Source organism: Anopheles stephensi, chromosome 2 (genome assembly GCF_013141755.1).
Source record: "Anopheles stephensi strain Indian chromosome 2, UCI_ANSTEP_V1.0, whole genome shotgun sequence".
NCBI lineage: Eukaryota > Metazoa > Arthropoda > Insecta > Diptera > Culicidae > Anopheles > Anopheles stephensi.
Genome location: NC_050202.1, coordinates 82602892 through 82625702, shown reverse-complemented (window position 1 = coordinate 82625702; position 22811 = coordinate 82602892). Strand labels below are relative to the sequence as shown.

Genomic DNA, 22811 nt, shown 5'->3' with positions numbered 1-22811 from the left:
TTTGTATGTTTTAATAAACAGAAAACAATTAGTAGCAAGTGTTTTAAATAGAATATCAACACGACGAATTGTCCTCTCGACGACTGTCCGCTCACAACCCCATAGTGCAAGCTGTCAAAACGCTAATGACAGTTCGTCGGCTTGTTTACATTGTGTTTACAAGCGGAAAATGTGCGATATTTAACCGATAATTCTCAATTATATTGCGGATTATTTGCCTTACTAATAGTGAGCCCGTTTATGGTAAGCCTGTCGTCCAGCTAGTGCACTTACACAATGGGAAGTACCGAGCCGAAAATCTCCTTCGAGGTTAAAATGAAAGCCAAACCCCTACTTGGCATCAGTCCGGCATCAAGCGTCACACTGAAATCGAAGGAAACGAAGGAACGGATCGAATTTCTGGAAGGCAATCAAATTAAAACGGCTGGGTGAGTGTGTGTATTACATTTGTGTGTAATGTGTAGCATAATACAAACAAATCCTTTCTATATTGCAGTAAACAGGAGGAAGAGAAACCGAAACTGTTAATAATTCCGCCACTAAAAAACGAACGATCGACCGACCGTTCGGCAAAGATAGCGATTATCCAGCAGCTCAAACAACAGCGCTTGGACAGCGACGGCGGCCCTAAAGATGGCATTGAAACTCTCGAACAAAGAGCGGCACGGGAGATTGTGGCAGAGACTGCGGAAGCCATAGTGAAGAAAGAGGATACGTCCGGTTTTGTTGTGCCGCTGAAACCGGAAGAGCTTCCACTGGAGGGTGCCCGTGAAAGCACCTTGGACGATTACGAATCCGTGCCGATCGAACAGTTCGGCCAGGGGATGCTGCGCGGAATGGGGTGGAACGGTGATGTGAAAAAAGAAGACACCGAAAAGATCGCGCTCGGTCCTATGCCCCGCCCCAAAGGGCTCGGGCTTGGTGCGGATCGATCGGTCAAGGCTGGTGCCGGCCCGGCTGCGGTACAGTCGGCGCAGGGTGAAAATCTTGTGATGAAGTGCGGCGCACCGGTGAAAATAGTTTCCGGCAGACACAAGGGAAAATACGCAACGGTAAGTGGCAAGCTCATTTAATTTATTTTCTCAAATTGATCTACATCTTTTACAAGTTCCCGCATCACTGTGTAGTAGTGTTGCAATCGTTTGTCCGTCTGATACACGGCCGGGTTTTCACAAATTTCCGCCGGCAGCTGGGCAAAGTTGGGCAGCGCGTAGGTTCCCATCGCGAGAGCCAGACGTCCAAATTGTACGAATTGTTTTTCCAACTCCACTCGTGGCATCGCTTTTTCCGGATCACCACCTAGCTGTGCCAGGCTGGTGGAGAAAGCATTGTAAAATTCAGCCACCAAACTGTCGAGCTTTTCTCTGCGTAGTTCGAGCTCCCCGCACAGAAAAATGAACAGCGTGTAATCCAGGGCGGGTGATCCGTACCGAGCCATCTGCCAATCGAACAGGCAAACATCGTTCACGCGGCCATCGGCGTCGTAACCGAACATAACGTTATTCGTCCAACAATCTCCATGGTTTAGCGCTGCGTATGGTTCTGCACGCTCGCCTCGAATATGTGCGCCCGTTCTCGGCCACATAGACTGAGCCAGATCGAGCAGCTCACGGTGACGGGTCGGTTCCTTTTGTGGGTCGAATGCCGATGCCGCCAGTTGACAGTTGCGAGGTGTTAAAGGTTTCGTTTGCTCTGTGTCGAGTACGATGGAAAGCACATCACTCAACTGTCGAATTTCATCGAACAGCTCCGGTCGATGATGTTTCAAAGCAAACGAGCAGGCATTCAATTTTCCCAACGCTATCATCAACACGCGCACATGCTCGTAATCTACCGGGATGTACTGATCCAGTAGTTTCATGGGTGGACGCTGTGGGGCCACCAGATCCTCCAATATTAGCACCGCTTCACCACGCTCGGCGTCACAATACGCATGGAAACATTTCGGATAGCTGCCAAAGTATGTCTCGTCGCGCCGGGTAACACCGTGCTGCAGCTGAATTTCCTCAAATGCCGGCAATATACGCTGGTAGATGAATGTTTCACGCTCGAACAGAAGCATCGCATTGAAGCGCTTTCGTTGCTGAGGATCCTCGGGTGGAAATTTGCAAATTACCGACAGCGAAGGTCGTCCGGCGCTTACAAAACGAGCTCGCACGATAAGTCCGATGTAGCCATCGCCCGATTTAGATCCCAGCTCGTACTCGGTGGAGAAATGATCGCGGACAAAGCCTTGTTCCTGCGCTACGATCAGCAGCGCTTCCTGCACGTACGCTGGAACACTCACGGTTGTCTCGGTCATGCTTGGTACACGTTCACAGCACGGTCACGGCCAACTTGGGAATGTTCGTATCTTTATAACGATTGCCTGTTCCACCTGGACCTACAAGCGAAGAGTGGTGATAATTATTTTTGACAAGAGATAACCAACACATAACCACGCAGCGGTGCGGATTGCGATGGCTCTATATAACCATTTTGTTTATAATATTTACCGAGACTGGCTAGTTCAAAGGATTCCACGTCTTTGCGCCTCTGTAGAATGCTGAGAGAATTGTATCGATGGTGTAATACTATACAGCTACTTTGTGGAAGTTACCGAGCACCTGATCGAATGTAGAAGCTGTTTTAAAAAGTACACGCGGCGAGACACGACTTTCACATTCACTGGCACAACTTTCATTAATCGGTTGTATACATCGACTGAAGCGCTCCTTTCAAGCCTAGATCTTCTCTGACATTACGTTTTGCTCTTCCTTCTTTGCCAATGCTGTTGAGTTCCGACCCTGTCAGATGCGGCTGATAGATGATTGTAACGTATGCATTCAAAAAAAAAAAAATAGAACAATTTTGAATAGCGATCAGCAGAAAACTACAGCAGATAACTTATTGGATTGATTTTGATCTAAACCTACGTGAAAGAGGCCTTGGCGATCAAGTGATCTTCCGTCTTGCGCACAAAACCATTGGAGTGAATCCTCTCATTGAAATTTGCTTATCGCTGTAAAATGTTATTTTAATATACAAACTAACACACAAAAAACTGAAGAACACAGGGTCAACGCATGGGGAAAAAAGTTAAATGTAATGTATTTTATTTATACAAATGTTCCTGTTATTGTCAATCCGTTCCACAATTCTTGTCCATCATCACCATCCCCGATCGTATCTGCCTCTTGAATTTCGTTCATATGTATCCAAAGCGTATCGTATCCCGAATACTGCCGGCCATACGCTCCCGGTATCGTATGGCTGCCTTTTCCGTTGTACCGTAAACGAAGTTGACCTCACTGTTCCCACTGGCATCTTCTTTCACCAATTCTTCCATCGCCGCGTCCGCATCGGGCAACTCATTATTGGGCGTGCAAATGATGGGCAGTATCATCATAGCTATCAGAAGTCCGTACCGGCCGAATTGTTTCAGCTGATCGCGGAATGCGCTGCGCGGGAACTGACGCTCGATGTTGCCGCCCAGATTGTGCAGATGCTCTCCAAGACTGTTGTAGTAGATGCTCAGCAGCCGTTGGTAGCTATGGGAACGTAACTCTTCGTCCGTACAGTTGAAGATGAAGTAGACCAAGTCGAGCACCGGTGATCCGTACCTCGATAACTGCCAGTCGATCAGCTTGATCGTCTTGGGAGTTTTATCCTGTAAAGATGAAACGAACTATGAACAGCGCATTCTTGTACGCAAGCAAGTGCTACTTACATCCTCTTCATACTGGAACATCATGTTGTTGGACCAACAATCACCATGCCCTATAATAGCGTACGGCTCGGCCGCTTTCCCATCGACACAAGCTTCAATCTCCTCCAAGCAGCAATCCTGTATCTGCGCCAGCTTTTCTCGCCGGAAAGTATCATGCTGCTCGAGCGTATCGATCGCTCTGCGACACATCTCGGCCATCGTTTTCTTGAATGTGCCCTTCGGATCGAGTGCAAGCATCTTAGTCATTGGATCACTAAACTCGCGGCACGGTGCAAACTCTTCCGGCTGTTGATCTTTCATCGCAAAGGAGATTGCATGCAGACGGCCCAGGGTAAGCATAAGCAGTCGCGCATGCTCGAAGTTGACGGGGTTTGCCTTATCCCACATACGGAACGCTTGCAATCGTAGATCCTCCATGATAATCACCGACTCCATCTTATCAACTGCAGTTTTCGCGAAATAACAGCGTGGCACATTGTTGAATCTGGGCAGTCCCTCCGGAAGCTCCTTGTCGCGTTGGAACTTCAGTAGCAGGGGTAGAATTTTAATATACGCCTCCGATTCGCGATCAAACAGCGATACACCTTGCTGCTTTCGCAGTTCGTTCTCGGGCAGCAGCTTACACAGCACCACCAGCTCACGACCTGTCTCACGAATGTGTACCTTCACTAGATCGCCAGCAAACCCGTCACCCACGCTGCTTCCAGCCTCGCTTTCCAATCGGTACAATCCTTCGGTAAAGCCTTGCTCCCGGGCGACCTGCTTGAGCGCGGATGAGAAGCAATCTGGGAAAACTGTTTTAAACCTTTCCGCCATGTTTCCGACAATTTCCTTCCAATGAACGCAACTGGTTGACCGCGGATGAAAAGCACGTCCGAGCGGAACTCACTTTTAAAACCAATAGCTGCCCTGATATCGGACCTGCTGGGCTTTTACTTTACCGCTGCTTCTCGTTGAATAATGGCAGCGTTCAGCTCCAAAGGCTCTCTAATAGCTAGGAACTCATTTCGGTGCTGATAACAGGAACTCCTTTCGGCGAAAACATTGATAATGCGACAACGCGACTAAGATGCCAAAGCCGCGATGGTTTCATAACAGTGTGTTGGTTAGCGTACCAGACGGTGGAGCTGCACGCACGCTCGATTAGATAGCCGGACGGTGCCATTCAATGGAGCAGTTAACGATTAAATATCTTATTCCGCCAACCATCCCAGCCAGGGTGATTGTGTTCCCACAGTGCAATTAGCAACACAATGTGCCACAACCAGACCGTAGAAAGATAGAAGAAGGTCATATAAATTGTTCGACTTTATAGGATATTCTTTACTGCTGAAAATTCTAATGCTTAGTTGCCAGTAAGTTTGAGATACAGAGATTTTATAGGTACCCAAATCGCACAGCATCTCGAATACAGCCCGACATACGTTTTTTGTAACGGATGGCGGCCTTCTCTGTCGTTCCGTACACCAGCTCAACGTCATTATTCCCGTTTTGCATTTCATTCATGAATCCTTCCATCGCAGCATCCGTATCGGGCAGTTCATCGTTCGGCGTACAAATGATGGGCAGCACCATCATCGACATGAGAAGTCCGTACCGGCCGAATTGTTTCAGCTGATCGCGAAAAGCACTGCGCGGGAACTGACGCTCGATGTTGCCGCCCAGATTGTGCAGATGCTCACTAAGACTGTTGTAGTAGATGCTCAGCAGCCGTTGGTAGCTATGGGAACGTAACTCTTCGTCCGTACAGTTGAAGATGAAGTAGACCAAGTCGAGCACCGGTGATCCGTACCTCGATAACTGCCAGTCGATCAGCTTGATCGTCTTGGGAGTTTTATCCTGTAAAGATGAAACGAACCATGAACAACGCATTCTTGAACGCAAGCAAGTGCTACTTACATCCTCTTCATACTGGAACATCATGTTGTTGGACCAACAATCACCATGCCCTATAATAGCGTACGGCTCGGCCGCTTTCCCATCGACACAGGCTATAATTTCCTGCGCACATCGATTCTGTATTTTTTCCAGCTTTTCTCGCCGGAAAGTATCATGCTGCTCGAGCGTATCGATCGCTCTACGACACATGCCCGCCATCATCTTCTCAAACCCATTCGTAGGATCTTGCTCTAACATTTGGCACATTGGATCACTAAACTCACGGCACGGTGCAAACTCTTCCGGCTGTTGATCTTTCATCGCAAAGGAGAGTGCATGCAGACGGCCCAGGGTGAGCATAAGCAGTCGCGCATGCTCGAAGTTGACGGGGTTCGCCTTATCCCACATACGGAACGCCTGCAATCGTAGATCCTCCATAATGATCACGGACTCCCTCCTGTCAACGTTAGTCTTCGCGTAGTAGCATCGTGGCACATTGTTGAATCTGGGCAGCCCCTCCGGAATAGCTCGTTCGCGCTGGAACTTTAGCAGCTGCGGTACGATTTCCATGTACGCCTGTGATTCTCTGTCAAACAGCGGAACGCCCTGCTGCTTTCGCAGTTCGTTCTCGGGCAGCAGCTTACACAACACCACCAACTCACGGCCTTCCTGCCGAATGAACACTTTCAGTAGCTGGCCAACGAACCCGTCACCCATGTTCGAGCCTGATTCACTTTCGAAGCGGTACAACCCTTCGGTAAAGCCTTGCTCCCGGGCGACCTCCTCCAGACCGGCTACAACGTAATCCGGAAAGGAAGCATCGAGTATTTCCGGCATTTTTCGATTGCTTTTGTTTGGCTCGCGTCTACACTATGTTTCTGTACAACGAGATGGCACAACTATGCTTCGATGCTTCTTGACCGCTAGCCGTTGGAACAATGATGCTCAAAGCGTACCTGAAGATCAGTTTTTAAGCAAATAGTCAACTCCGCTGACCGATAGGAACAGACATCGATACGGCCAGATATTGCGCCGCCCTGTGCCAAAGGTTGATAAGGTTGATACCACCGTTTCGCAGGCCGGTAGAGGCGCGTGACTGGCATCATTCCATGGTGTAGGTCGCACGGTGGCGCGCGTGTGCCTCCTTCGCCTGAAGTCGCGTGGGTCCGGCCTATGGCAGATGACTTGCCATTATGCTCGATAAAGTTGGTTCGCAATGCACGATCGTTCCGTTATCATGCCGCATAGGTCGAAGATAAACGAAGTGCCAAAGAATACGGTGAACTTGGCAAAAAGTTGGCACAGAATTTGGAGCGAAATGACTAGCGCCCCGTTAATTATCCTCAATCAGATCTGGCAAACAAAAGATTTCTTGTGTGACACAGCAAAAGATTGTGCTGTTCGTGTGGTCGACGACATCTGATGTCTATAGAAATGTGAGCAATTTTGCGTAGAGTCATCATGATTGTCTATACGCTGTCGATTGTAGATTGCGAGATTTCTATTTAAGTAGAAAAAGGTCAACTTGAAATTTTATTCGAACGTTTATTATCTCATATCGCTTGCAGCTAAGGTCTATCGCTGCACTCAGAAATATCCAAACCGTATGCAATCCTTCACGACGGCCCTGATACGCGTTTCGTACGCTTGCTGATTCGATTCGGTCGTTTTGAAGAAGCTCTCATTCAACTGCTGCGATTCGGCCATCTTGTGTGCCAACGCTTCAATGTCGGGCAGCTCCTCGCTTCGGGTGCACATCATCGGCACCAAGAACATGCCCATCAGTATACCGTACCGGCCAAACACGCGCAGCTGCTCGTCGAAAGCCGACCGGGGAAAAACCTCCCCAACGTCATGCTGCAACTTTGCCAACATCGTCGACAGCGATCGGTAGTAGATATCAATCATCTCGTGGTAATACTTTCGCCGGAATTCCTCATCCGTGCAGCAGAAGATGAAGTACACAATGTCCTGCACCGGAGTGACGTATCGCATCACTTGCCAGTCGAAAAAGATAATTTCTCGAACTTTTTCTTCCTGAGGGGAGAAGTAAGTTGCCGTTGAGGAATGTTTGTTCGTTGTACAAATTTGCTCACACGCTCCGATAATACTTGCCTCGTATCGGAACATCATGTTGTTCGTCCAGCAGTCGCCATGCCCAACCACCGCGTACGGTTCCGCTAGTGCCGCCGTGCCACAGCGTAACAGCTCATCGAACACTTCCTCCTTGAGCTGGTCCATCTTCGCCCGCTCGACCGTATCCTGTTCGTCCAGCGCATCGATAACCATTTGCAGCTGCGAGAGGATCATGTTTCGGAACGGACCATCCGCCTTCAGCATCGGATCGAACGGGTTCGATAGCTTGAACTGCTCGAACTGCTCCGGCTGATCGCGCTTCATCGCCAGCGAGATGGCATGCAATCGGCCCAGGTGTGACATGAACAGCGCGGCATGATCGTAATCGATTATCTTATGCTTGTTCCACAGCCGAAAGTCACGCAGTCGCAGATCTTCCATAATGATGACCGATTCTTGGGCCACCTCGTCGCAGTGCGCGTAGTAGCAGCGTGGCGTTTGGAAGAAACCATCCTCCGGAGATTGAATTCCCTTCTGCCGCTGGTACGCGTAGATCGTCGGTAGGAAGCGATCGTACGCCAGCACCTCCCGAGCGAATGCTGTCATCGAGTAAAACTGCTCACGCCGATCGTCATCGAGTGGCGGTATCTTGCACAAGTACACTTCGGCTCTGTCCCCCTCGCTGATGGTGGCCTTGAACATCTGCCCCACGAACCCATCGCCCTTGCTGGATCCAAAATCAAACGCGATCGTAAAGTTACCCTCGGTAAAACCTTCCCTCGGGGCTAGCTGGTTTAGCGCTGCGTGCAGATACTGTGGTAGCTCTGGAACTTGGTCGTCCTCGCCATTTGGCACCGATTCGCCATTTGGCCCATTGGTGTTTCCGATGGGGGTAGAATTGCACTGATCTGCCATCTCACGGGGAACGCGATTTATTCTGAACGGGAACGGAACGAAGGTCACACCGCCGATCACTGCCAACTGTGTAACTGGGCGTACGCACCCTGAATGACTACCACTCCAGTCTGCACCCAGCCGCAACTAAATCAGTACTAAACAAAAAGCCCGCACTTGAACCGAATGCTAGCTTCCAGCGTGGAGGTGGTCTTCTCCCGAGTTCTAAGCGTTGTATCTCCGAGGCGATCGTGTGTATATGGTTGCCGGTGGACAGCACACACTACGCGAGATATAACACACATTCGTTTGGCCATTGCTGGATACGAGCTAGGCACGACATAACGCTGCTTCAAAATCGCAATGGAACATGATACCGCGGTGGAGCATCTAGACGGAGCAATACATTCAATAACTGCCAATTGACCATTTACTTCTGAGTGGTGGTAGTGAACGAAGTGTGAGCTGATTTTTTGTACTTCCCGCGCTTAGAATCGCTTGAACTCTGTGGTGTCGCTTAGGCACGCTATATGCTGATTTTTTGTTGGTGATTCAACGCCTAGAGTGAACACCAATGAGCCGTCGTTCATTAGTTCATGAAGATTGACGTACACAGCTTCTTTGATAGCATAACCGTACTCAAACATCGCGATTTGATTTCTGTGTATGTGCGTGTGAGTGTGTGACGGTTGCTTTTATGGTTGTTAAATTTGGTCAACAGAAACAAACAAAAAAAATGCTCCCCTCTTTTACCGTGCGGGGGTACCCCGGTTCGCACGTTCGGGTTTTGTTTGAAAGCACAAAGCAAGATAAGATAACACACGCGGGGACGCACGGTAGGACTTTTTGGGCACCCGAAACATATCTCTTCCCGGCAAGGGTGAGAATGGGTTTGATTCGACCGTGGTGGAATTGGTGGAGTACTAGACCAGGCCTGGGCCGGGCGTCCAGCCAATGATTGGGCAGTTCTATTAATTTACTGTCCGGTGTTGTTGGGTCCTGCTGGTCGGCTGGTCAGCAGATTTCGTGCACGCTGACTGGGCGAAATTTTAATACAATCTTTTGCAAGTCACGGTACTTCCGTCGCGTAACAGCAAAATGTTGGTGCTGTTATCCTAGTGTCTTAGGTAAAGCTTAGTAATTCGTTGGTTGCGAGCAAACCGTTACTTGGGAGCGGACATTGTGTAAAGGAAGAGGGACCGTTTTTGCTTATAATCGTTCAACGAAATCGATCCATCCGATAAGATAAATCTTACTTCTATCAGTACATCAGTGGCGTTGAAAGCGGGGTTTTTCTTTATCGTTTTCCTTACTCCAATGTACCGATCGGACCGGCGGGTTGCTGTTGCTTTCCCCATAGCAGATTGGTAAGCGTCTAGTGTAGTTCAGTGTATTATTCCCGGTGGAAAAGTTGCAATTGGCGGTGTAAAATATGGTGCTTGAAACGAAATCCGACCTGTCCGAGGAGCAAGTAGTGGCGGTCGAATCTGCTCCCTTCATTGAAGAGACAAGTGAGAAGGCTAGTCGTGTCGCGGAAGAACCGGCGAGCGAACCATTCCATTCCGGCGCACCACAACTCGATGGCCGACATGAACTTCCGAAGTACTTTTACACCGCCATGGAGCAGGTGGCCAAAGGTGAAGGATTCAATGCCGGCCAGTACAGCGTGGAGGTTGAGGATGGTTCCAGCAAAGGGGATGGTTTCGCTGGTGAACTGTTCAGAGCTTATCTCAGCGAAGGTGATCGTCGGGAGGTGTATCTGTGCAAGATACCTCCACTGAACGAAGCCCGACGCCAGCAGTTCGGAACGATGGCAATCTTCGAGCGGGAAGCCCTTGTGTACAACACGTTCCTTCCACTGATGTTCGCTTACCAGGAGGAGAAAGGCATTAGCAGAGAGGATGGATTTTTCTGCACCCCGAAATGCTATTACGCGCACTACGATGGGCCGACCGAGGAAGCGATCATTGTGATGGAAGATCTACGCCAGAGCGAGTACACGATGTTCAACAAGGATAAGCCGGTGGATTACGAGCACATCCGGTTAGCGGTGGAACAACTGGCTCGCTACAATGCTGTCTCGCTGGCAATGAAGCACGATCGACCACAGCAGTTCGCCCAGTTTAAGGTGCACGATCCAATGAAGGACATGATGGGTCCTGGAAACCCCTTCCTGATGATGCTCCAGAAGACGGGGGCGGATGCGATCGAAACGCTCGAACCGCACGAAACGAAGGAACGGGCGAAGGTGCAGAAACTGCTCGACAACATGGTGGCGGATTTTGAACGGTTCGATAAGCACGAGCTGGCCGAACCGTACGCAGTGCTTGGCCACGGTGACTGCTGGATTAACAACATGATGTATCGGTACAGGGTGAGTGTTCGCATACAACGGATGACGCGTCAATCGCACCAACAACAATGGGTTTACACGGTATCACTTTCAGAGAGGAGCACCGGAGCAAGTCATTCTGCTCGATTGGCAGTCGGCCCGCTACTGTTCGCCCATCCTCGACCTAGCGTACTTCATCCTCTGCTGTACGGATGAAGAGTTTCGCCGGCGGCACTACGACGAGATGATGAGCGTGTACTACAACTCGCTGGCAGCGCTGCTCGAAAAGCTTGGCCACAGCCCGCAGCAAATCTTTCCCCGAACCGCCTTCCTGCGGCAGTTGCGCCAGTACGGTCGGTTCGGTTTGCTGTTGGCCGCGTTCGTCGTGCCGATGATGTGCACGCGCAAGGAGGATCTGCTCGATATGGACGCGACGGCCGAAATGTTCCTCGAAACGCAAAACGTCGATATTGCCATCTACACGAAGAACACAAATCAGAGCGCTTATCGTAAGCGTATGAGCGCGGTGATAAGGGACGCGGTGCGGTATGGCTACATTTGAGCGTCACGGGCACAAAGGTGTGTTCGGTGGGTCTACTTTTGTTTTTTGGTGGTGTAGTTTTTAGAACCGTGTTTTGTTTAAACCTTAAAGAATAATTTTGTAAAATGTATCCAATGCGTTTTTTTTATTGGACGGTATTAAGAAGCTGGTATTATATCTATAAGATACGAAAATTCTGAGCCTGTTCACCGAAGGCGGCCTAAGCCTCTAGTAGTGTTTGCAGTAGAAACTGAGTCTGATAGTGACGCTAATCTTCAACAGATGATATCGCATTTCAGGATCAACGTCAACCCGAAGGTCAGAAAGGGAATAGGCGAACTTGATAAAAGCCTTAGCCCCTCTACCTAACGAAATGCTGATCAGGCTCAGGTTCTATCCGAATAGGGCTCAGACTCAGACCAGATGTGTTGTTGAGTCATACACCACCAACTGTGTTATTCAATCCCAACATGCCCCCGTTTTCAATCAAAGTCCGTCCCATAGGTTAAAACCTTCCTAATTCTGGATCCAGCAATTTTGCAATATTGCAGCTGTTATTAACACCGTCGCTTTGATTCCGTCCAGCAATTCTAAAACAAAATCGAGAAGCCTACCCGTTCCCCGATAAGATAAAGCAACGACGTGCGACGGTCTCGTGGCTGCACAAGCTATATTCCCTTACATGCCTATTCCATATAAGGGGTGTCGTGTGACACACGAGGAACGATTGAAAGAGTTGTTCAGTCATGATTGTGGTGTGCCGATTTTATGGACCGTTCCATTCCTTTCGGCTTTTTTACGTGGCTTATGTTTTCGTAAATCATGACCCAAGGCAAGATGGAGACGATAAACCTATTTCATTGATGGCACACTTCCATGACTAAACAACATCCGGTGATGATAACAATCCCGTCCTGCATCCAAAGACCCCCTAGTAATCTTGGAGTTTGGATTACGGGTTCGTTCAGTACACGCATTCCTGCCTTTCGCAAGCCATGTATGGGTATGTCACCCTGCTTATGTGTGCGGTAGCAGCGAGTTTGATGGACGTGATAAGCTATCGACACTAAAGACGCGAGGTGGCGTCTGAAGGAAGAACACTATCGTGGTGATTAGATAAATCGGTGCAGGCAAATGCTTCCAGGTACGTTGTTTCAGCGGTTTTATCGGTTCTTCTTCCCGACCGGTACGTGTCGCACATCGCACCTCATCTGGTTCCACGCTTGTTGATCTAAATATAACAGACCGTCGATTGGGCGTCGCACTCCAGTTGATCGGTCTCTGAACGCTGATACTTACTGGACGATAGGTGCGCCACGCGGCAGTGTCTTACAGTTTACGAGCACGAACGAGGGTGTTGTGAAGGTGTCGTTAAGATGGCTGGAGAAACAAATACGGATTCGAGTGTAGAGCAAACGGTATCTACGAAGCAGCAACCTGTGGCTGAACCAGCTGAAACGTCACCTGAACACGTGCCTGTTGCTTCCGCGGAATTAGTGGAAGATTTAAAAGACGCTCAATCACATGCTGTGACAGTGGTTGAGGTTCAGGAAGAAGCTGGGAAGGAAGTATCGCTTGAAGTTGTTGCACCGAGCACGCCAGGGCCGGCGCATGGTGAAGAGAAGGAAGCTTCCCGGGAAGAGTCGGAAGCTGTGCAACAAATCGAAGCTGCTGTGCAAGAATCCGAAAACGGTGTGATGGAGCAGACAAATGTTGTTCAAGCTGTGGACGAAGAAGAGCAGACAGAATCTGAAAACAGATCCACTGAACCGGAATCCGTGATTGCTACAACTGAAGAAGCCTCCATTGCGCCTGTTGCTGTAACGGAAGAAGTATCCACTGAAGCTACCCCTGCTCCGGAAGAACCAGTTGCTGCAACGGAAGAGATTTCCACAGAACCTACTGCTACCCCGGAAGACGTCGCCAGTGAACCTATTGCCGTAAAGGAAGACGTCTCTTCCGCTGCCACTGAGAAACCTACCACCGACCTGCCCGCGTATCTGTACAAAGCGATGGAGCAGGTGGCTAGTGAGCAGGGTTTTACCGCAGGACAGTACAAGATCGAGTTTGACGTTGGATCGAACAAGGGCGACGGTTTCGTGGGACAAATGTTCAAAGCATACCTCACCGAGGGTGACCGTCGGGAGGTGTTTTTGTGTAAAATCCCACCGCTGAACGAAGCACGCCGCCGTCAGTTTCCCACGATGACCATATTCAGCCGTGAAACGCTCGCTTACAAAACCCTGCTACCGGCTATCTTCCGTTATCAGGAAAGCAAAGGCGTTGCTCGGGAGGATGGTTTCTTCAATGTGCCCAGGTGCTACTACGCCGAATGTGACGAAGCTACCGAAGAGTCGGTCATCATTATGGAAGACTTGCGCTTGCAGGACTACCGCATGTGGGACAAAATGGTGCCCGTGAACTACGAGCACGTTAAGCTGACGATGCAATCATTGGGCCGATTGCATGCGGTCTCGCTAGCGCTGAAACGGGACCGGCCAGAAGAGTTTGAACAGTTCAAAGTGGCGGACCCGCTGCAGGTGGTGATGCCCGAGGGCGGCCCGATGGCGGCGATGATGGTGCAAATGCTGCAGGATGCGAAGGAAACGCTCGAACCGCACGAAACGAAGGAACAAAGCAAGATGCAAAAGCTCATGGACAACTTTTATCAGGAAATGCTGGGTTGCACAAATAGTACTACGCCGGAGCCATACACTGTACTGGGCCATGGCGACTGTTGGGTGAACAACTTTATGTTCAACTATAAGGTACGCAATACGTGTACGCATTGAAGTGTTTTCGATGGTTAATCGTATTATTTTCCCATATTCAGAAAGGAGCGCCAGAAAGTATCGTCCTGCTCGACTGGCAGATAACACGCTACGTGTCACCCGTGCTCGATCTCGCCTACTTCCTGTTCTGCTGTACGGATGAAGAGTTTCGCCGGCGGCACTACGACGAGATGATGAACGTGTACTACCACTCGCTCGCCACGCTGCTCGAGAAGCTTGGCCACAGCCCACAGGAAGTGTTCCCACGGACGGCGCTAATGCGTCAGTTGCGGCGTTACGGCAGGTTCGGAATTTTGATGGCCATCTTTCTGGTGCCGATGCTGTGCACGCGCAACGAAGATCTGCTCGATATGGACGAGGCGGCCGAAAGGTATCGCGATACGAACGAAATGGATTTGAACGGCATGACTATGAATGCGAACAAACAGGCGTATCGGACGCGGATGAGTGCGGTGATACGAGATATGGTGCGGTACGGGTATCTGTAGATGCGTGCTCCCCTTCTCCACAGTCCCGTGCACAGTGAGCGTGCAATAACTGAAAGGTGACATTGATAGATCGGCGTAGAAATCTGAATACTTACGTTGTTGTAAGGTAGGAAGAGTTATAGTAGATTTGCAGTAAATAAACTCATACTTGTGTTCCGGAATCTAATAAACATGATTGATTAATGTAACTGATTCTCAAACCTTTCAACTGATCATCAGCACATCCTTCTTTGCTAGAAGATCCCAAGCTGTCACCAAAATCATTTTCCAGTGGTGTTTGGCAACCGAATTCGGAGAAGATGGTGGCTCCATCTATTGTAAAACGACGCGAACTAAGTTTAGAGCCTTATTAACTGCAATAATTTCCCTCCGAGCCGAACACCGCGCAATGCGATAAATCGCACCTCTTATCGTGTGTCGATTTATCTTATCTTAAGCCGTTTAAAACGAACTTGACGCTCTTTCCATTGTATTGCAAATGCACAGGTGCCGCTCTCGGTACGGACGCCCAATTTCAGTGTGAAAGTCAGAATGAAAAGTTCTTTAACTGTGCCCGAGTACGTGCGCGATGCGCTAAGCAGCGTGGCACAGAAGCTAAACTTCACCAACGATCAACATTCGGTGGACTATGATTTTCGTGCGAGCGAAAACAACCGTTCGGTGGTGTCCGTTTTCTATCGGGTGACGTTCCGTGAGGAACCGCGTGAAGTTACCGTACTGTGCAAGGTACCGCCGCCCGGTGCTGACGATACCCTGCTAGCGCTGTTTGAGCGTGAAGTGTTCGTGTACGGGAAGCTGCTGCCTGCGTTCGAACAGTTTCAGCGCAGTGCTGTGCAGGGTGCGACACCCAGCACAACGCCATCGGCCGCGGAGGAGGAGGAGGTGGTATCCTTTGGACCGCTGTGCTATCATGCGCACTGTGACGCAAAGAAGGGTGAAGGAATCATTGTGCTGGAGGATGTGCAGAGGCGTGGATTCACCAACCGGCACAAGTTCGAGCCCATGGAGTATGAGCACGCTCGGCTTGCGATGGTACAGTTGGGTCGATTCCATGCGATTTCGCTGGCGCTCAAGAAGCAGCAGCCAGAACTGTTCGAGCAGTATCGGCACATGGGGGACGTAACCGGCGAACGCGTGCTGGCGATGGAAGGGTTCGCACAGGCGATGGAACAAGCATTCGCCAGTGCATCCGCCACACTAAGCCCGGGCGATGCAGGGAGGCGCGAAAAGTTGGCCCGGCTTCGTGGATGCTTTGCCGAGGAGCTGCAGAACATCAGCGATACTGCCCTGTCGGAACCGTTCTGTGTGGTATGTCACGGTGACTATGCAGGGGACAACATGATGTTTTCCTACAACGTAAGCAGCAGCACTCAGCAAGCGTTGGCTGCACGATTGAATACAGGACTACTTTGATGCTTGCAGGGAGGCTTTCCCAACCGGATGGTGTTGCTTGACTGGCAGCTGGCAAAGTACGGATCTCCGGCACTGGATTTCGTGCACACCGTCTTCCTATCGACGGATGAAGCGTTCCGCCGCAATCATTACGACAACATGCTGCAGACGTACCATAACGCGCTGATGAGCCATCTTGAGCGGCTCGGAGATGGCAGCGCTACGGAATGGTTCCCGCTGACGGTGCTGATGCGACTGACCAAGCTACAGGCCCGACAGGCGCTGGTGCTCGGTATGCTTCACATTCCACTGACGGTGGCGAGCGAGGAAGCGGCCAGCGCAGCGGAGGACGCAACTGATGAGGCTCGTGAGGATTCTAGCTCGGTGCAGATAAGCGATACGAGCGATGCAAAGTATCAGACGCGTATGGCGGGTCTGTTGAAAGATGTTTTCCGATTGGGCTTTCTTTGAAATGATCGATTAGACGTTTTCAGTAATAAAAATTGCAAAATATAAATTGCGTACTAGCCACCTGTGTAGATAGAAGAAGTGTATGAAGTTGAATTTATTTAATGACAGCCGTTTAACTCACTTCTTTTCTTCTTTTTTGTGTCTTGCAGGTGAAAAGCTTCGATGAGGACACCGGCCGCGTGATTGTGGAACTATCCATCGGAAGAGTGCTGGAATCGTTGACCGAGTGCTCGGTGCAGCTAGTAACGGTCGCGGAGTTTGGCAAAAATTCTAACGTTATAAGTAGGTAAGACCCCCTCGGCGTACTGCGGGCGGACTATTTTCAATTCCCATTCTTTCGCACCCACCAGATACGGCTAAGTACGAACAATTTAAGGACCGTGAATCGACGACGATGGCGGCCGGCGGTTCGTCCAAGGAATCATCCCGCAAGGAGGAGAAACCCCTTTCCAAGCACAGTTCCTATCGCGATCGCGCCAGCACAGATAGCAGCAGCGAGGACGAACGTGAGCGGCACCGGAGACGGCACAAGAAATCATCCTCACCGTACATACGCACCTCGTCCGGCACGAAGAAAAAGTCCCACAAGTACAAGCAGCGGCGTGAGCATCGGGACGAACGGCGTGGATCTTCGAGGGATCGGCGCCGAAACCGTAGCCCACGGGCGTCGGACTCCGAGTCGGACGATAAGTTTCACAAGAAGAAGACGAAGAAGAAGAAGAGACCGCGAAGTCGTTCGCGCAGTCGACAGTGATCGTAAGTGCGATTCATTTGTGGGATTGGGGACTACTTGACAGACCATCCATAGGGGGTGAGGGACATGGCATGGGACATTTAAATGCCAGATAAATCAGAATCGGTCATCGATGAGATGAGGACTTCTGAGAGCAGCTCAGAAAGAAATAAAATAGAAATTCTCACACCAATCAAGGCGTAGCGCAGGCTTTTTCCTATTTCGATACAAGACTTTATATTTGATACATTATTTCTAGTTCGATTTTCATAACGACGTTGCAAAACATTTTATCTTACAGCAAATATGTACTAAAAGTATCCCGCCTCCCCCCACCAGACAGAACATTTCACCTCGGATAGCTTTACAGTGCGGATTCGTGTAACGTTTTGCCATTCTTGCCGTATGCGTTTGCTGCAACCCGCTCGTTCGGCGTGGTGTCCGGTCCGTGGATGTAACGCCGCACAAAGCCAGCCATCAGATCAGGAGAAACCGTTTTCGGATCGTTGCGTCCGAAGAACAGTACGGAGCACAGCAGCGAAACCAGGATGGTGACGGCCGCCCCGAGGAATGTATACCACATGTACGACACGCGAAACAGTGGGAAAATGTCGCTGTGAAAGGATGCGAAAAATGTGATTTTGCCATTCGAAAGCGACGCAGCTTGAAGCATTCTTCGGTACTTACTCGGTTGTGTAGACGCTCGTACTGGTGGCGTTTACTAACGAGTGGTCGAATTCGTACGTGCAACCGTCGACCGACATCGGTTTGTGCGGGAACACGATCGTACCGGTCGCCACCCAGTACTGGGCCTTCAAGCTCAGCCAGGACATGAATATTACCCCGAAAATGCCACCGGTTAGAGCGCTCTGCAAATCGGGCGGATGAAATATGTGAGTACAAAACCATTGTTTCTTTTTCAGTCGCCCCATCTTACCCTGGATTCGACCCACGGGATAAGGATGCCGATAGTGAACGTGCCCAGCAGTGGGCCATTCGTGATCGCTTCCAGGCTCATCGTCAGCTGCAGCACCGTGCCCATTTTCTCGACGACAAACACCAGCGCGGCACAGAGCGCACCGACCCCGACCACGACCGATCGCATGATCCAGTTAACCGTCCTTTGGGACAGCGGTTTGTGTACGAACGGTTTGACAAAGTCTTCCAGAATGACGGCCGACATGGAGTTGAGACAGGTGGACAGAGAGCTAAGCGCAGCGCTGAACACGCCGGCTACGAACAGTCCCGGCAGCCCGGGCAGATCTCGCAGGATGTCCATTACGAACAGAGGCAACAGTTGATCCTTGGCACGAGCGAGCTGCAACCGGAAGGTTGCACACAGTTGTTAAGGAGAGATCGAAGGAGACAAAGTTCGACCTTACTGTTGCTTACCTTAGTCGAAAGAGGATCACAGTGTTGGTAGGTAGCGTAAATCAGCAGTCCACAGTAGCTGCACAGGGACATTAGCAGACACACGCCGAACACAAAAATCCACAAAGCGCGCCGTCCAGCGGCTACCGACGGAAGGGATAAATATCGCTGGATCATATTCTGGCTGACGGCATTGGTCTGCAGCCAGTACACGAACCCTCCAATCAGCTGCGACCAGAACGTGTGGCGTGTGGTTGGATTGATGTCGAAGCTGTCGAGCAAAGGGACACTTTTACTATCCAGCCAGCCTCGCTTGCCTGCTCGCTTTACTTACTTCGGCCGCTCCAAACGTCCCGTATCCCACGCACGTTGAAACACGACATCCGATCCTCCTAGATCGATCGTACCCTTGATGGCGACCAGTACCAGCGCACCGAACATGGAAAACGTTTGCACCACATCCGTCCACACGACCGCTTTAAGGCCGCCCTGCAGGTGGGCGGGAAGAATCAAATCATTAGAAGTTGTGATGCGAGCGATGGGAATCCAACGTGACAGTGAACCTACCACACAGGTGTAGAACACGCAGACAATACAAACGATGGGCGTGATAACGTGTATGTTTACTCCAGTTACTGCAACGAAGGGACACACGGAGGACACACATTGACACGGGGACATAAAACGCATGTTCACCAAGAAACAAAAACACAGGGAAGATAGTGAAAGTGTGTTCTACGGGGATAGACCGTGACCGTGACCTGACATACCTTGATTGAATGCTAATGCCGGCACGTAAATGACGATTGGAAGGTATCCGATCTGAAACGGGACAGTTAAAGGTGGTTGAATGGTTTCAGCTCCAGCGTGGAAGCCCTGGCGGACTATTTACTCACATTCATAATGGTGAACATAACCGAACCAAACATTCGTAACCGACGGTCAAAGCGGGTCTCTAGATACTGGAATGGATTGAAGATACTTGCGTGAGTTATGGACTATGTGTGATCTGGTGACGCGACCAACAACAAAGCAACCTGATGGTTACTCGCTAATCACTAATAGAGTAGGATACGAGGTTTTCTGAAAATTGATATAGACTTTTACAACCTTTCATCAGTTTTCGTGGACCTGTGATGTATCCTGGGGGACCAATGTAAGCTGCCAAATGTTCTGGTGGGCTGCTTCTTCTTCTTTCATGGCCTAACGACCTCTTTTAGTCATGCCTGCCATTTCTGGCTTACTAGACTTACTGATACCGGCATAGTTGGATAGTCAGTCCTCACACGATAGGGGAAAGGCCCAGTAGGGATTTGAAGCCTGGTCCTGCCGTGTCGCATCACTACTGCCCCTTGGGTGGGCTGTTTATGTTATACGAATGATACCAAACAACCCAGCCTAAAGACAAAATCCGTTAGATCCAGTAATTGACATGGCAGACCCAAATTAAAATGGAGTGATGGCATCTGGAAACTTCTCCACTCTAAATACCTGTCGCGACGGACGAAGATGGGGCTGTACAGAACATTTATAGTTCCACATACGCACTCACATACGCCTCTGAGCAATGGACTCTATCCAAAACTGACGAAGCCATCTTAGCCGCGTTCGAGAGGAAGATGCTCAGAAGGTTTTTTGGCCCCGTGTGTGTGGAAGGACAATGGAGGAGCCGCTACAATGACGATGATCTCACCATCGTGCAGCGAATTAGACTCACCAGGCTCCGGTGGGCTGGTCACGTCATGAGAATGACACCGGACGACTCAGCCCGTAAAGTCCTTTTAGGCCGTCCACACGGACAGAGGAGGTGTAGTAGGCCCAAATTGAGATGGAGTGATGGCGTTAATGCGTCCGCCAGAACGGCCGGGATAACGGATTGGCAGACGACGGAGCTGAACCGTGAGCGGTATCGAGGATTGTTGCAGCAGGCCAAGACCGCAAAGCGGTTGTAGCGCCTGATAAGTAAGTAAGTAAGAAGATGGCATCTGGATGTATCACGTAGATAGGCAGGATACATCAGAGAGAATTATGCACCATCTCACATTTTGCTTGCTTATGGAGAGGATAACAACGACAAGCCCTAGTCCTAACGTCTCCATATAAATTTGAAAGCCACTTAACCAAAATGTTGGACTGAGTCGTCATCCAAGGTTGGCTAGAAAGTTCAAGAGGCCTTAGCACTTCCAGCGTACATAAAAAAAGCCCCTTAAATGTATTCCTCCTGTCCATGTCAACCCAATCGCAAGAACAATTATGTGCGGTCAGTTTCTACAGGAAGCCTTCAGGAAGGAGATGATTAACCGGCATGGTTCTACTACCAGTTGTGGAATTGTGTTCCTTCTTTACGATCGCATAAATAATGATGCCCGAAACTGTAATGAACAATTTCCCCGGAGAATTGGGGTCCTTTCCTAATTCTACTGCCTCGTAAATCCCACGAACGCCATAATCCATCATAAATTTGGACCGCTTGGACGTAGCAAATTAGACGGAGCAGAGATAAACGGTTAATCCACGGTACAGCAATGTGTGTGTGTGTGTGTGTGTGTGTGTGTGTGTGTACACAAGCAAGCGCAATCCCTACCGTCCCGAAACCCACCAGCACACAAAAACACACGGTGCAGAAACAATCAATCTAATTGAGTGCGCCAACTGGCCGGTCGAATGTGTCGTTTGGGCACGGGACGACAGCCATGGTCTGAAGCACATGGCGCACATTCTGAATGAAGCTGACCAGCGGAAAGACACACGACCCGATCGCCGATCGCCGATCACACCGAGAGCGAATTGAATTCAAGCGCGCTTGAAAGGATCGGTCCGGCACACTTTCACTATTTCCGGCTTGGCACACGATCGTGCGCCATTTGCATGGCTTTATTTCTGTCCACCGTCGATCCCGACCGGTACCGGTGCTCGTGCAAGAAGAGGGCGCTTAAGGGACAGTGTGAGTAATTGCTACAGTTAAAAGGCGAAAGTTAATGCAATCCAACGTTCATATTGGATTATCGTTGCTCCATAACCGTTGCTCCATGTTCGGGGCAGTTCGGTGTTCTGGTCACCCTTTCAAAAATGGCCAGAGAGCGAATGTCGCCGCAGCAATCCGTGCAACGAAAAGGGGTATAAATCTAAATTTGATTCAATTAGGTAATCGTGTCATCTCCCCGCCCCCCCTTGATGTCAGTTATTGTAGAGCCGTAGGGATATGGGAAAGAAAACTGAATCACCGCTGATCTGCGGCGGCGGTTTTGGGGTCGTTGTGTTGGTAGCCCTTTCGGAAGTTATGCTTAAACCGAACGTAGCTTACCTCGTACGTTGATGTGATGTTCAGCTTGTGAAATACGGGCAGATAGATAAAACCCATCACAAAGCCCATCAGGGTGACGCCAAGCGCCACATACACGTACTGGATACCGAACGAGTACACCTCGGTCGGCAGCCCCAGCAAGGTAATGCCGGAGATGAAGCTGTCATAATGAGATACGGACACAGTCAGTCATGGTGCCGATTCGATCGAAACACCCGGCTCCTCTCACTCACCTGGCGATAAGGGATAGAGCAATCGGAAACACCAACATCGTCCGACCGCCCATCAGGTACTCGGACTCGGTGTTCGGTTTCCGTTGCACAAAGCCGAAGTACACCCCTATCAGGATGCACAGCAGCAGCATCGACACGAACACCAGGTAGTCCGGCCAGGCGAACCGCCTCATGTGCTCCACGATATCCTCCAGATCCGTTGCAGACATCGCTTTTTTGGGCGCGTAAAAGTGGAACTAGCAACGATCGACCACCAACACGCCAAACGGGCCCTTTACTCATACACTCCAACCACAGCCACTCGCGCACACACACACACTCGAAAAGGATCGCACTTAAACCGGAAGCTGGGATGAGCGGATGCACCATCGGGGCAGCCGACACGTTTCTGTCACGGCGCAGCGTTCGATCCTCACCCGCGAGCAGCTGGCAACTGCGACGATGGGCCACGATTTGAACGACTCGCCCATCAAACCATTCGGAACCGTTTCGACAACTCGACGGTTATTCGCGGTTGAGCTTACCCTCACAACGACGCGGATTAGTGGCGCAGGGCAATCAAATCGGGCAGACTGCTTGCTTCTTGTACAGTGTGGC

General features: G+C 50.2%; 9 protein-coding genes across 11 annotated transcripts; 4 read left to right on the top strand and 5 right to left on the bottom strand.

Moving 5' to 3' along the window:
• Positions 1-86: 86 nt before the first annotated feature.
• LOC118505682 (G-patch domain and KOW motifs-containing protein) lies at positions 87-17725 on the top strand. Of its 2 annotated transcripts, XM_036041816.1 has the most exons (5): positions 116-428; positions 497-1052; positions 16723-16855; positions 16924-17329; positions 17608-17725. In XM_036041816.1, the coding sequence occupies exons 1-4, from the start codon at positions 277-279 to the stop codon at positions 17325-17327; spliced, it is 1245 nt and encodes a 414-aa protein (XP_035897709.1). In that variant the 5' UTR covers positions 116-276; the 3' UTR covers positions 17328-17329; positions 17608-17725. The 2 variants fall into 2 exon arrangements, with proteins under 2 accessions (XP_035897708.1, XP_035897709.1); XM_036041815.1 differs by lacking the exon at positions 17608-17725 and having other exon boundaries at positions 87-428; positions 16924-17496.
• LOC118505683 lies at positions 1053-2650 on the bottom strand. Of its 2 annotated transcripts, XM_036041818.1 has the most exons (3): positions 2496-2650; positions 1384-2383; positions 1155-1313 (listed from the first exon to the last, which is right to left on the bottom strand). In XM_036041818.1, the coding sequence occupies exons 2-3, from the start codon at positions 2300-2302 to the stop codon at positions 1300-1302; spliced, it is 933 nt and encodes a 310-aa protein (XP_035897711.1). In that variant the 5' UTR covers positions 2303-2383; positions 2496-2650; the 3' UTR covers positions 1155-1299. The 2 variants fall into 2 exon arrangements, with proteins under 2 accessions (XP_035897710.1, XP_035897711.1); XM_036041817.1 differs by having other exon boundaries at positions 1053-2383; positions 2496-2649.
• Positions 3065-4666, bottom strand: LOC118505680. The gene is made up of 2 exons (XM_036041812.1): positions 3710-4666; positions 3065-3649 (listed from the first exon to the last, which is right to left on the bottom strand). Exons 1-2 carry the CDS (start codon positions 4523-4525, stop codon positions 3188-3190), a joined length of 1278 nt encoding a protein of 425 aa, XP_035897705.1. The 5' UTR covers positions 4526-4666; the 3' UTR covers positions 3065-3187.
• LOC118505679 lies at positions 5012-6525 on the bottom strand. The gene is made up of 2 exons (XM_036041811.1): positions 5609-6525; positions 5012-5548 (listed from the first exon to the last, which is right to left on the bottom strand). Exons 1-2 carry the CDS (start codon positions 6422-6424, stop codon positions 5087-5089), a joined length of 1278 nt encoding a protein of 425 aa, XP_035897704.1. The 5' UTR covers positions 6425-6525; the 3' UTR covers positions 5012-5086.
• LOC118505678 lies at positions 7113-8863 on the bottom strand. The gene is made up of 2 exons (XM_036041810.1): positions 7703-8863; positions 7113-7624 (listed from the first exon to the last, which is right to left on the bottom strand). The coding sequence occupies exons 1-2, from the start codon at positions 8576-8578 to the stop codon at positions 7175-7177; spliced, it is 1326 nt and encodes a 441-aa protein (XP_035897703.1). The 5' UTR covers positions 8579-8863; the 3' UTR covers positions 7113-7174.
• LOC118505677 (uncharacterized oxidoreductase dhs-27-like) lies at positions 9321-11560 on the top strand. Its single transcript, XM_036041809.1, has 2 exons — positions 9321-10931; positions 11005-11560. The coding sequence occupies exons 1-2, from the start codon at positions 9990-9992 to the stop codon at positions 11449-11451; spliced, it is 1389 nt and encodes a 462-aa protein (XP_035897702.1). The 5' UTR covers positions 9321-9989; the 3' UTR covers positions 11452-11560.
• LOC118505675 lies at positions 12590-14902 on the top strand. The gene is made up of 2 exons (XM_036041807.1): positions 12590-14198; positions 14264-14902. The coding sequence occupies exons 1-2, from the start codon at positions 12807-12809 to the stop codon at positions 14708-14710; spliced, it is 1839 nt and encodes a 612-aa protein (XP_035897700.1). The 5' UTR covers positions 12590-12806; the 3' UTR covers positions 14711-14902.
• LOC118505681 lies at positions 14925-16619 on the top strand. The gene is made up of 2 exons (XM_036041814.1): positions 14925-16066; positions 16133-16619. Exons 1-2 carry the CDS (start codon positions 15242-15244, stop codon positions 16571-16573), a joined length of 1266 nt encoding a protein of 421 aa, XP_035897707.1. The 5' UTR covers positions 14925-15241; the 3' UTR covers positions 16574-16619.
• On the bottom strand, positions 17520-22744 carry LOC118505676 (sodium-coupled monocarboxylate transporter 1). Its single transcript, XM_036041808.1, has 10 exons — positions 22215-22744; positions 21982-22141; positions 19574-19639; positions 19448-19499; positions 19245-19312; positions 19012-19166; positions 18699-18948; positions 18244-18624; positions 17994-18175; positions 17520-17920 (listed from the first exon to the last, which is right to left on the bottom strand). Exons 1-10 carry the CDS (start codon positions 22421-22423, stop codon positions 17671-17673), a joined length of 1773 nt encoding a protein of 590 aa, XP_035897701.1. The 5' UTR covers positions 22424-22744; the 3' UTR covers positions 17520-17670.
• Positions 22745-22811: the final 67 nt, after the last annotated feature.